At 30.9% G+C, this 13,411-nt stretch overlaps 1 protein-coding gene across 1 annotated transcript; it reads right to left on the bottom strand.

The window, feature by feature from the left end:
• Window positions 1-9,419: 9,419 nt before the first annotated feature.
• On the bottom strand, window positions 9,420-12,750 carry LOC129911926 (vesicle transport protein USE1). The gene is made up of 4 exons (XM_055989948.1): window positions 12,497-12,750; window positions 12,226-12,434; window positions 9,760-10,068; window positions 9,420-9,688 (listed from the first exon to the last, which is right to left on the bottom strand). The coding sequence occupies exons 1-4, from the start codon at window positions 12,637-12,639 to the stop codon at window positions 9,651-9,653; spliced, it is 699 nt and encodes a 232-aa protein (XP_055845923.1). The 5' UTR covers window positions 12,640-12,750; the 3' UTR covers window positions 9,420-9,650.
• Window positions 12,751-13,411: the final 661 nt, after the last annotated feature.

The following is a 13,411-nucleotide window of genomic DNA, read 5'->3' as shown; positions in this document are numbered from 1 at the left end:
CGGGAAGAAGAGCATGAGTAGATGATAGTAGCTGCGTTCCTTTGGAAATATTTTTCTACTTTTTAGTACTTAAAACTACTTTGATCTACTTTGCTATACTGAAAAAGTAGTTCAAAGCAGCTTTAAGTACTAAAAAGTAGAAAAATATTTCCAAAGGAACGCAGCTAGTACTAGATTAACCAAAACATCTACTAGTAGTAAACTACCACCTCCAATTTAACAGGACTACTTTAGCTGCGTTGCTTTGGAAATATTTATCTACTTTTTAGTACTTAAAACTACTTTGAACTACTTTTGCTATATTGAAAAAGTAGTTCAAAGCAGCTTTAAAAACTAAAAAGTAGATAAATATTTCCAAAGGAACGCAGCTTTTAAAAAGGCAAACAAAGCAGTACGACACGTTTCAAATACAAAATCAAATGAACAAAAAGATAAATATTAAAAAAAAAAAAAAGAAAAGAAGAAGAAAATAAGTTTACTTTTTTTCAGCTTAGTTTTTCCGACCACAAAATTAAAAATATGATGCAAAAAGCTTATTTTTTGGTTTGAAAAACAATTTTTGTAGTTTTTCCAAAAACAAATAGCGCTAAAAAGAAATAAAAAATTTTTACTTTTGTAAATTTCCCACTTTTTCACTTTTAAGGTCATTGTAGATTGTAGTTATGGCTTTACACTTTTTATATACCCTAACCCTAACAATGGTGAAAAAATGTCTTTTGTAGTTGTAGTAGTAGAAAAATAAAATTTAGCAATTTTACACCTTTTCGTTGCACCGGATCGTGAATACCAATAATGATAATTCGTTGAAAGTGCGTTCCATTAGCCCTGTTCCTTTGGGAGGTGGCAAAGTACTACTAGTAGTTTACTAGCGATTTTCAATGGAACGCACTTTCAACGAATTCAATAGAAATCGTATCTACTCGGGAAGAATAGCATAGAGGAAGGAATACCTAGAGACGCGACTTCGGTTGGTTTTTCTCTTCCACCCTACAAGCTGCAATGAGAGGAATAACTCCACAGTGCTTATATGTGGTAGTTTTCCCGTGCATTTTAAATGGCACCAACACATTCAACTGTGGAGTTGAGCTCAAAACAATTAAAAACAATTTAAGTGCTCAGTAGGAAATAAATTCATAAAAAAATAATATAATAAATTCAAAACACGAACCTTTTTTTTTTATTTCTGTACATATTTATTGAAAGGTGGGTGTCTGGAGTGAGCTAGGTATTTGAGCTATTCAAGTTCATGTACAAACCAAAATCATGTTTAAATTCAAAATTTGTGAGGACATCTACTGGTGAAAGGAAGGTATTAAACGAATTGTACTTTTCACACGTATTCACAGATAGGAAAACAAGAGAAAAATAAGAGAGATTATCTGAAATTAAATTTGCGGGTGTTTTAGGTAAGGGGGGTACGAGTCGGCTCTCTAGGTATTCCTTCCTCTATGTCTCTAGGTATTCCTTCCTCTATGAAGAATAGCATGAGTAGATGATAGTACTAGATTAACCAAAACACCTACTAGTAGTAAACTACCACCCCCAATATGGAACAGAGGTGCGTTCTTTTTCTAACAATAGGTGTGTTTTTTATTACCACCGGTCTTAACTGCACAAAAAAAAGCAGTCTGGGCTAAGCAATTTACATGTTAAATACAACAACACTTTAGCCCCGAGGGCTTAGTTGTTTAGCCCGGAGATTTCTCTGGGCTTAACTTTTTGAACAGTTTTAAATCTGTGCTACCAAACTAATTTTTTCATAAATTGTTTAGAATTTGTTTAAAAACGTGAAAACTCACGTTTGGAAAGACAAAATGTATTAAAATAGTTTTGCTAGCATACATTTTTGTATCTCTTTGTAAAATATACATGAAAAATACAAGAAAATGACGAAAGCAAAAAATATGACAACTCTAAACTTTTGTTGTGTCTGCTGTTTTCGGAACATCCCAGCAAACGCAGAACTACAGAAAAAACCGGTGATATAGGTACGTAAAAGAAGTACTTCTTTTCCACTGAAAAAAGATAGGAGCTCGGGAAAAAACTCAGTTATATACTTTCTGTATATAAGAATACGTGAAGCATCTATCTCTTTCTTGCATGCAGAATGAAATAAATTTCCCCTCCATTAATAGTACAGACAAATGTACTTCAAAAGTGCATCAGCGAAGCACTTCTGGAAGTGGTTCTGATGTACATTTTCCAGGGGGGTCATTCCGTAATTTTGAAAACGATAATCGAATCGATGATAATCGTTTAACAGTTTGAGAATCTTTAAAGCTATTTTAAGTCAATTCTGATTCAATATTTCCTAAATAGTTTATATAAATAAAAGTTTTCGTATCCTTAGAAGTCGTATTAGTCTAGGTGATTTAGTAGTTGCCTCTTACTCGGGTGTCCGAGGTTCCATTCCCGAAATTGAAATTGTTTTTTTTTTTTTTTATTTTCTCAATAATCGTCAATAAATAAACGATAGCTAAATAGGTCTCGTTTTTGGAGAATTTATTTGTTTTTGGATACAATATTTAATTTTTTAAAAGTGTTTATCGATTTATTCCTATCACCGAATAATTTGCAAAACTCCACTAACAAAAAAAAATATTAATGATTAATTTCTACGAATAACCATAATGTTAGAGTAAATTATTCTAATATGTGTATGGCTATATGAAGATATAGCCGTAATGTATGTTGAACGGCCGGCGGCTGTTGTTTAAATTAATAGTTTCTAATACTAAAACGAACGCTTCTTTAGATAGGCGAAAGTTTTGAAAAAATCTGTGAGAATTATTATCAAAATGGTCATTTACACCTACATATGCGTTGGAAGAGACAAAGGAATTGATTTGTCTCTAAGTTGCCTTCTTAATCGTATCGTACCTATATAATTTTTGAAAATTTTACATTTTCCAAAATTAATGCGTTTAAACGTCGAAAATTTTTGCTATAGCTGGATCAATATGAATTTTTTAATGACCCAAAAGTCAAAACTTACATACATTGAATATAATTTTGGAAAATGCATGAAGTGTTTTGTTACACATATTAAAATAATTTAATCTAACATTATGGTTATTCGTAGAAATTAATATTAATGATTTTTTTTTGTTAGTGGAGTTTGCAAATTATTCGGTGATTGGAATAAATTAATAAACACTTTTAAAAATTCAAATATTGCATCCAAAAACGAATAAAATCTCCAAAAACGAGACCTATTTAGCTATCGTTTATTTATTGATGATTATTGACGATTATTGAGAAAATAAAAACAAAAAAACAATTTCAATTTCGGGAATCGAACCTCGGATACCCGAGTAAGAAGCAACTACTAAATCACCTAGACTCTAATACGACTTCTAAGGATACGACAACTTTTATTTATATAAACTATTTAGGAAATATTGAATCAGAATTGACTTAAAATAGCTTTAAAGATTCTCAAACTGTTAAACGATTATCATCGATTCGATTATCGTTTTCAAAATTACGGAATGACCCCCCAGTACTTTTTTACCTACAGAAAAAGCACTGAAACTTGTACTTTTAAAGTACTTATTTGAAGCACTTTCATGGGTTTATATCCGTACTGCTAAAATCCATATTTTAATTTCATCTGAAAATAAAAAAATCTTCAAAACAAACAAACAATTCTTTTAAACAACTATTATTTAATATTTTATTGGAAAAACACAAAATAGTTTTTTTTTGAAAACAAAATACATAAAAAAAGATCCTTGGGCACCCGACTGTGGCCTGGCCAGTTGAGAAAAATGAAAAAGAAAAAAATACTCTGCAGTCTGCACTTTGGTGGTAGTTTTTGTATCTTGTTTTGATTTTTTTTTTTCTAAATGCTCAAGGCTGAAGCTGCTGTAAACTCAGTCGATGAATTGATCGCCACTAAAAGACAGAAAAATCAACTTTATAATTTATCAATTTTATAATCAGCATACCTTTATTTTCCAAATCAATTGGTGGTGGTTTTTGTGTCATTTTTTTTTTCTAAATGCACAAGGCTGAGGCTGTGCATTTTGATGGTGGAAATGGTTGTGGAATTTATGTGGTGTGCCGAAGAATTTGTGCGGTAGATTGTTTTTTTTAGAAAATAGTTTTCACAAATAACACAGAAGATTATTTATTTTTTTTAAGTTAAATTGTTCTATTTATCTATCAAATGGAGCACAGAAATGTTTTTTTTCTTAACTAATATGTTGAATGTTGCTGCGGCTCTCAAGGTTTCACTAGAAAATATAAAATGCAGGAAAAGTCAAATCAATGGCGCGCCGCCATTACAAAAGAGACAAAACTTTGTGCATTGCATATATCGCGCTCTTTTCCTCCCATTTACCAAAGAGTTTATTTTTTTTAGGAGAAACATAACTACAATATTTTGAGGGGAGAGATTTTGGTAAATAAGGAAACACATACACCTACAAAGTATAGACTTTGTTGGTGGTTGTAATTTCCCCTAAACTACTGAGGTTTGGTTTGCAGGGATTCAATATACAGTGCTGCCAAGATTTCAGGTTAAGCCCCGAGGCGTTTTTTTTGTCCAGTTAAGACCGGTGGTAATAAAAAACACACCTAATAGTTAACTTTTGTTTACTATCGTTAACTTTTGTCGTTCCTAAACTACTAAATAGTTACGATTTGTAACTATTTGACAGATGAACATCGTTCCTAAACTCGTTTTTAAGTGTCAAATAGTTACAAACCTCCATGATATGAGTTGAACATTCATGAGATTGTTGATGTGTCAAAGTGTATGTTTTGTTTACAAAACAAACTCAAAGATTTTTTTTCTTTTGGAAATGAGTGGACAAAATGAAAATAAAAAGATATTTTGGTAATTTTTTGATGAAAGTTAATTTATTGTGAATAAAAAACAATTTGTTTTGTTATAATAATGGAAATAAAAGTATTCTCAAAAGAAATTTAGCTGGTAGTTTGACAGAGGTGCGTTCTTTTTCTAACAATAGTCAACGATCGTTGTTATGTCAAAAATTATTGTTGAAGTGTCATTGTTAGAAATCGTTGAATTTTTTACAAATCATTTAGGAACGATTTATTGTTAGAGATTGTTAGACTGTCAAACCACCAGCTAATTTTTTTTTGAGAATATTTTTATTTCCATTATTATAGCAAAAAATTTTGTTTTTTATTCAAAATAAATTATCTATCATCAAAAAATTACAAAACTCTCTTTTTATTTTCATTTTTTCCTCTTATTTCAAAAGAAAAAAAATCTTTGTGTTCGTTTTGTAAACAAAACATCCACTTTGACACATCAACAATCTCATGAATGTTCAACTCATATCATGGAGGTGAGTTGGAAATAGTTACGATTTGTAACTATTTGACACTTCAAAACGAGTTTAGGAACGATGTTCATCTGTCAAATAGTTACAAATCGTAACTATTTTGTGGTTTAGGAACGACAAAAGTTAACGATAGTTAACAATAGTTAACTATTGTTAGAAAAAGAACGCACCTCAGTCTAACAATCTCTAACAATAGGTGTGTTTTTTTGTTTATCTATATAGATTTTGTGCAAAAAAACGACATCGAGATTTTTGAAATCAAAACAATTTACGTGTTAAATACAACAAAAACTTTATCTGTATAGATTTTTGAAAAATCCAGATAATTATCCAGATTTTACCCTGCAAACCAAACCTCAGTAGTTTAGGGGAAATTACAACCACCAACAAAGTCTTTACTTTGTAGATGTATGTGTTTCCTTATTTACCAAAACCTCTCCCCTCAAAATATTGTAGTTTTGTTTCTCCTGAAAAAAATAAATTCTTTGGTAAATGGGAGGAAAAGAGTGCGATGTATGCAATGCTCAAGGTTTTCTCTCTTTTGTAATGGCGGCTCGCCATTTTCCTGCATTTCTAGTGAAACCTTGATAGCCACAGCAACATTAGCTAAGCAAAAAAAAACATTTCTGTGCTCCAAAATAAAACAATTTTATTTGAAAAAATAAATATCGTCTTAATCAGTGTTATTTGTGAGAATTATTTTCAATACACAATGTGTAGTAGCACAAATTCTTCGGCACGCCACAAAAATTCCACCACCATTTCTTTCCATCATCAAAATGCACAACCTCAGCCTTGTGCATTCAGAAAAATTAAAATAAAAAAAAAATGATACAAAAACCACCACCCATGGATTTGGAAAATATAGGTATGCTTATTTTAAAATAAATAAATTATATAATTGTTGATTTTTCTGTCTTCTAGTGGAGATCAATTCCAGACATCAATGACTGAGTTTACAGTTCGAAATTTTCCTCCACGCCATCCAGAACGAGTGAAACGAATCTTATGTTTAGTAGAGACTACAATACCTGAGTGTGATCCACAGACTTGTAGTGTAAGTTAAAGAGATTCCCTTCTGCTCTTTGTGAAGCTGATGGTACTATTTTTTTTTCTCAGGTCTGCACCCTCACACCACTTGTTGATGTGTTCGCTCTAATCCAAACAACATTCAACAATTCTATGTCGAGTATAAAAATGACGTCAGAGACTCCTTGCCCGCCACACTATTGGATGAAGTCCGTTCGAGTGGCAATCAAGATGTGCAAGTTCGTATTACAAATAAATTGCGAGGAAAGCATTTTGTTCCCCTCAACAGTTGTGTGCATGAAGCGACTCTCCTTCGTTTAGTGACAAAGAATTTCCAAAATTCCTGACGTAGATGTAAGATTTAAGAGAAATTCAACGCCAACATTCCTCATAGAAGTCTGAAGTAAAGTGTCACACAAGACGTTCATGTTTTGATATACAATTCGACTGAATAAATCTAAATCTCTAACCAAAGTTTTAACTTCAGAGTTTATTTGTAATTTCATTTGTAGTTTCAAAAGGTTTAGATTTACTAGGAACAAACTACTTCTCTTACGTACAAATTTCCCCACTTAATTACGTACTTCTAGATATGGAGTTTCAGTGGTTTTTCTGTAGCTAAAAAAGTACTGGAAGATGTACATCAGAAGCACTTCCAGATGTGCTTCGCTGATGTAGTTTTGAAGTACATTTGTCTGTACTTTTAATGGAGGGGAAATTCATTTCATCTTGCATGCAAGAAAGAGATAGATGCTTCACGTATTCTTATATACAGAAAGTATATAACTGAGTTTTTTCCCGAGCTCCTATCTTTTTTCAGTGGAAAAGAAGTACTTCTTTTACGTACATATTTCGCCGGTTTTTTCTGTAGTTCTACGTTTGCTGGGTACTTTCTCTCGATAAAAACAGTAGTGCCAAGGTACTTTATTTGTTGTGTTCATACAAAAATATCTGAAAATATTAACAAAAAAAAAAAGCGGAGAAAACGAGGTTTGAAAAAAACTCTCATAGAAAAAAATAATCAAAAATTTGTTTGACATGGTTGCATTGAAATGTTAATATCTCGAGATATACGCAATGCACTTTTCAGATAAAAGTCTTCAATGGATCCTGATAAGATTGTTGAACAGATATGTATATAAAATTACCAAAGTTTTTTCGAAAAATTAGAAATAAAAATAAAAAAGTTTTCACATTTGATTTTAAGAAAATCGAAAAAAAATTCAATATGGCTACCTTCAAACGCTTATAACACAAGAACGACGCAACTAATGTTAATGGTCATGGTCTTAAAATGTAGCTAAGAATATACAGATCATTTTTGGTTTTTTGTGAAAAAAAAAATTTTTTGAATCCAACATGGATGCCATGGCCATATGAAAATTTTTGTTTGCATCCAACATGGATGTAATGGCCTTCCCACTTCGGAGTTAAAATAAAAAAAAAAACAAAAGCAACATTTTTGACAGACAGCTGCCAAAGTATATGTACAGTGGTGCCAAATGTTTGCATGGATTTCAAAAATCTCGATGTCGTTTTTTTGCACAAAATCTATATAGATAAACAAAAAAACACACCTAATAAATCGTTCCTAAATGATTTGTAAAAAATCCAACGATTTCTAACAATGGCACTTCAACAATAATTTTTGACATAACAACGATCGTTGAAAAAGAACGCACCTCAGGGCTATTGAAAATCGCTAGTAAACTACTTGTATTACTTTGCCACCTAAGTGCCTGGCTACATGGTGATTTTTCAATCGCCTAAGCAGTGAGTTTGTAGGCAAGAGGGATGAAGAGTGAAGATGCTCACGAAGGGAACTGAATTTTCTGAGGGCAGTACAGTTCCATTGCTAAATTTTTCCTCTTTTTGACATTTGTTCCTAGAAAATGTAAAAGTGGAACGTGATTGGGCCCAACAGTGTGTAGCCACCGCATGTGATTTTTCAATAGATTGAAAAAATCACTGTGTAGCCAGGCACTAACAAAGGAACTGGGTTATTAGTCCGGTTCCATTGGAGGTGGTAGTTTACTCGTGAGTAGAAATCTACTACAACAACTACACTTTCGTATCTCCTCGAGTAGAAGATCTTGTGTTGTAGTATCTACTAGATCTACTCATGAGTAAACTACCACCTCCAATGGAACAGGGCTCTATATTGAGTATTTAAATAGTCACATATAACTATTAGCTGCGTTCCTTTGGGAACTTTTATCTACTGCTTAGTACTTTAAACTACTTTGAACTACTTTTGCTATACTGAAAAAGTAGTTCAAAGCAACTTTAAGTACTAAGCAGTAGATAAATATTCCCAAAGGAACGCAGCAATTAAAATAGATATACATTTGTGACTATTCACTCAAGTGCGCAGTTCAAGCGAAACGAAAGATTAAAAATTTACAAAAAATCACAATTGTACCAGATTATTTGGCGAGTTTTCATAGATTTCCGGTCCCATTTTAAATATTCGAATATTTTTCTTGATTGGAAACAGTTACTTGTTGATGTTTTTTGAAACACACATTTTATGCTGATTTGTTTTTGCATAGGTTTCTCATGTTTAAGCAAGGGTTTTGTTGGAATATTTGCCCCTATTTCGACAGTTTTACTTGAACGTTCAAATCATTTTATTGTAGAGATTATTTTCTTTTTTTATTAGGATCTTGTTTTGACCAATTCGACCCAACAATTGTTATATTTCATTAAGAAGTTATTGAGACCAAAACAGCCGAAAAGAGAAATCTTTAAATTCGCAATATACCTTTTCTTTTTTGGGTTAAAATGAAAAGCAATTGAATTATCTTTTTTATAACAAAAATAAGAATGTTCTCATGAAATTTTTGATTTTCATTCCTCTTTCTATTACAGTAGTTCAATTACTCTGTGACCTCAATTCGAAAAACATCAAACTAATTAAACCGTTCTATAAGTACTTCACCTTTTAATAGTGTATGTAAATATTCATTTTATAGATTACGATCAATTAATTTGATTATATATTATGCCGATCATCGATTTTCTATGAGTAGATTGTTTGAATAAATTATTTCCATAAAAAAAATACATCAATCTGTTATTTATGATTGATTTTATAGACACGAGGTCATAATCAGACTGATTTATTTGTCTTTTAATCCCTCTACAGATAATTTACATTTAAAAAAAGCAACTAAACATAAAAATGCAAAAAAAAAAAATATAATACAATGCATGTTTATAGAGAAAAGAAACACACATCCAAGGGAATGATATTTATTTTGATCTTTCCACATCGACAATTCCTTTTTATACCCTTAGCCCTTATGTCTTCTTTACAATTTTCATAAACAATACCATACCTAAAAAAGAAATCAATTTAAAAATTGTTTATAATATATATTATAAACCATTTCATACGAAAACTATTTACCAATAAAAATAAATATAACTGAACCAAACATAAGGAACGTCCAACATTTCCAAGCATTTTTCGAGTGCTCCTGCAGCTTCTCGTTTTCTTTTGTTAAAGAATTTATATTCTTATCGGTCATGTTTGTGGATTTGGAAACAACTTCAGTGTCTCGTTTGATAATTCGATTGGCTATTTCGGTTTGTTCTTTAAGACTACGCGTGAGGGAAAGCATGTGTTCGGTGATTTTTTCTTGGACATCGTTGTGGTATTTTAAAGCTTCATTTGATTGTCCCTGTTCTTGGGGCTTGCGAGAGCGTAGGTTATCATCTTTAAATACAAACAATATTAATAGGGTGGGTCAAAAAAATCGAAATTTTTTTTTTTTGATTTTATGCTTCGAAAAATCGTTTGCTAGATCTCTAGAATATAACTACTAAATATGAACTCTTTATACAAATGGAAAGGTCATCCGACTCCGAAACGCAATTTTTCATCTTTTGCTAAAAAAAAATTATTTTTTTTATACGAGGGCTGCTTGAAAATTTCTCGGCCTAACAAAGATGGCGTTGTTTAAACAAATTAATTTTAGTTACTCATATAGCCTAATATAAATTAAAATTGTATGTGAAGTTTCATTAAAATTCGTCACGTATTTTAATCAGTGCAATTTTTTGTTTGAATTTATCTATTGCTAACAACGAAAATTGAAAAAAAAAAAATGAAATTAAACCCTTATTAAAGTTTGGCCAAAAAGAATATGACGCCAAACCAAATTAAAGAAGACTTCTATTAGACATTGGGGGAATCTTCACCTTCATATCAAAAAGTCAAAAAGTTGGAAGCCTTATTAAAACACGACAGGCAGAGCGTCGAAGATGATCCTAGAAGCGGAAGGCCAACAACATCCACCTCTTCAAAAAACGTCGAAAAAGTCCATAAAATTGTTTTAGACGACCGAAGGTTAAAATTGTGGAAAATAAGCAAGACCATGGCGATCTTCTTTGAGTGGGCTTACCACAATTTGACCCAAGAATTGGGTTTGAAAAAACTGTCGGAAAAGTGGATGCCACGTTTGCTTAAAAAAGAACAAAAATTCAATCGAGCTGAAATCTCTAGAGATAATCTAAACTTCATGAACTTAGATTTGGAGTACTGACTACTGAACCACCCCCTTTTTCACCTGATTTGGCACTATCAGAAAAAAAAACGAGGAGGTAATAGATTCGCAGAGCTTTTTTGAAGAGTTGGAGGAATCGGCCTATAAAAAGGGTTCTATTCCCTTTTTACTGATTTCAATAGTTTTCTTATGACCAGTATGCATTGGTATTTCGATACGAATATCTTCTAAACGGTTAAAACAATCAATTTAATACCAAGGACTTTTTATAATTTTTTGTTTTTATAATTTTATAATTTTTATAATTTTTTTTAACTTTGACCTCGAATATCTTTCAAATGGTTAGATTAATGAAAAAAGTTAATAAGACCTTTTTTGTAGAACAATCTATTTCCTACAAGAATATGTCTTGCCTGTTTGTTTAAATTTCAATTTTTTACAAAATTAAGAACTAAAAACGAACTAGTAAAGATTCTCTCAATTTTTGGACTCAAATATCTTTTAAACGATTTTTATAATTAATTAAACACCTTTTTAAATGATGTTTTACAAAAAACCAAGTATGCCATTTTTTACTTGTATACAAATATTTTAATATAATATTAATATTATATATATATAAGCAATTTTGAAGAAATGATTGCTTTACACATAAAAACGAAATTTCAAAATTTTTCACAAAGCCGTTTTCAAAAAAAAAAAAAAAATTTGAAATATTTTTTAAAAATCCAAACGCTTTTGTATGAAAATTTTCGTTTAAATCGGGTTAATGCTGTACAAGATATTCAGAAACCAAAAAAAACGTTCTATGACAGGTACCGTTAACAACGGTACAACAAATATTTTTTTTATTTCAAAAATTGGCTACACAAAAAAGTTTTAATCAAAATCGTCAGAAGAAAATCACTTCACTCGTTTAGGCTGTAGCTCGAGGTATATACAGACAGAATTGCCAGTCCCACTTTTTTGGCATTCCCCATCATCGTAATGTCATGTAAAATTGTTATCTCGAGTTTGATTTTTTTTACGAATCCTAAACTTGCCCTATGCTATGATACCTGTATATCGCAAGTAAAAAAGTTTATAAGGCCTTTTTTGTAGAGCGTTCAATTTCTTACAAGAATATGTAAAGAAATTTGCTAAAAATTCGATTTATAAAAAAATGATTTCTTTTAAGTAGAAGATTGAAGTAAAAATGGAAAATTGCGAAGCGGAGGACTTTCCCATTAATATAAAGAGCTCATATTTAGCGAGTACGATTTTGCGGAGTATAAATCAAAAAACAGAATTTCGATTTTTTTTTACCCACTCTAATCACCAAGCTATGCAGTTAGGAAATTAGAATTTGAAAAATTAGTATGTCTTACCATTTATAAGCTCTTTTCGAATATCAGAGTAGTGTTTGGAGTTTTGAAGTTGACGTACTTCTCTGATAACATCATCGACATTTTCATTTGCCATTCGATTGTGAGAAGAAGTTTCAGCTAAAAGCGGTGGGCTGTCTATGTAGTTTGTTTGTGTTTTAAGTGATTGCAGTCTTTTACAATAATCTGATATAGATGACAACGTTCTTGCACTGTAGTTATTAAAAATACAATATTAAATTGAATAATAAAATGAATAGAATTTCTTAAATACTCTTCATATTCTTGAAGCTCTTCAATCATAACATCCATTGATTTGATAAATTTTTTAAGCCTCCAAAAGTTTGTTTCATCTTTAACTAGTTCTTCACAAGTAGATAATAAGCTACGCAAATTGATTTCTAATTTGGTCACCATGTTGTGGGTTTGTTCTTAAAAAACTAGATTAATTAGCAAAACTGTTTTAATTTACTGTAGAGAGAAACTTAAAATATATTTTATTTTTCTTTTCGATATTTTATTTTGGCACGTCACAAACAGCTGACTTGTGAAATTTCCCTCAAAGGGAACAAATTTGATATCTGTCAAAAAAATTCACCTCCGTCGCCACGAATCAAAATGAATACATTCAGGTATAATACATAGCGGCTGCATTCAGTATTGAGTGAAATTGTTTTTTTATGTCAGTCCATTTATTTGTAGTTTCTAATTAGGTATATGTGGTTCATGGTTCTAAAGGAGAAACAAATTGAATTAAGGGTTAACTACATACATCACTTTTTGAAAAAGTACAAAAGTGAAACTATTTTTTTTCTGGTTTAGCGCAATTGTTTTACTCAAAAAGTACTAATACATAAATATTCAAATGCCAAAAAAAAACTCAATCAGTGTGTTTTTTTTTAATTCAAGAATTAATTGTTTTCTGAAATTGAAATTCATTAAAAAATAGAAATTAATCCATTAAAGCGATGGAATAATTTATTACCATCATCTCCTTCGTCGTCGTCTTCATAATTATAGTTTTACAACTTTAATACCATGTCACTAGTTTGCCAGAAAAAAAAAATTAATTCAAATTTTTGACATTTAAAATTTTACACAAACGCAAAATAACAGAATTGAGTGGAAGCGTTTCAAACCGTTTTATTGGATTTCAGAACGAGTGAATCCTCGAGTGAAACCAATCGAA

This window comes from Episyrphus balteatus, chromosome 2 (genome assembly GCF_945859705.1).
Source record: "Episyrphus balteatus chromosome 2, idEpiBalt1.1, whole genome shotgun sequence".
Classification (NCBI taxonomy): domain Eukaryota; kingdom Metazoa; phylum Arthropoda; class Insecta; order Diptera; family Syrphidae; genus Episyrphus; species Episyrphus balteatus.
Note: the sequence above shows the minus strand (reverse complement) of the source record. Positions and strands in the feature narration are given on the sequence as shown.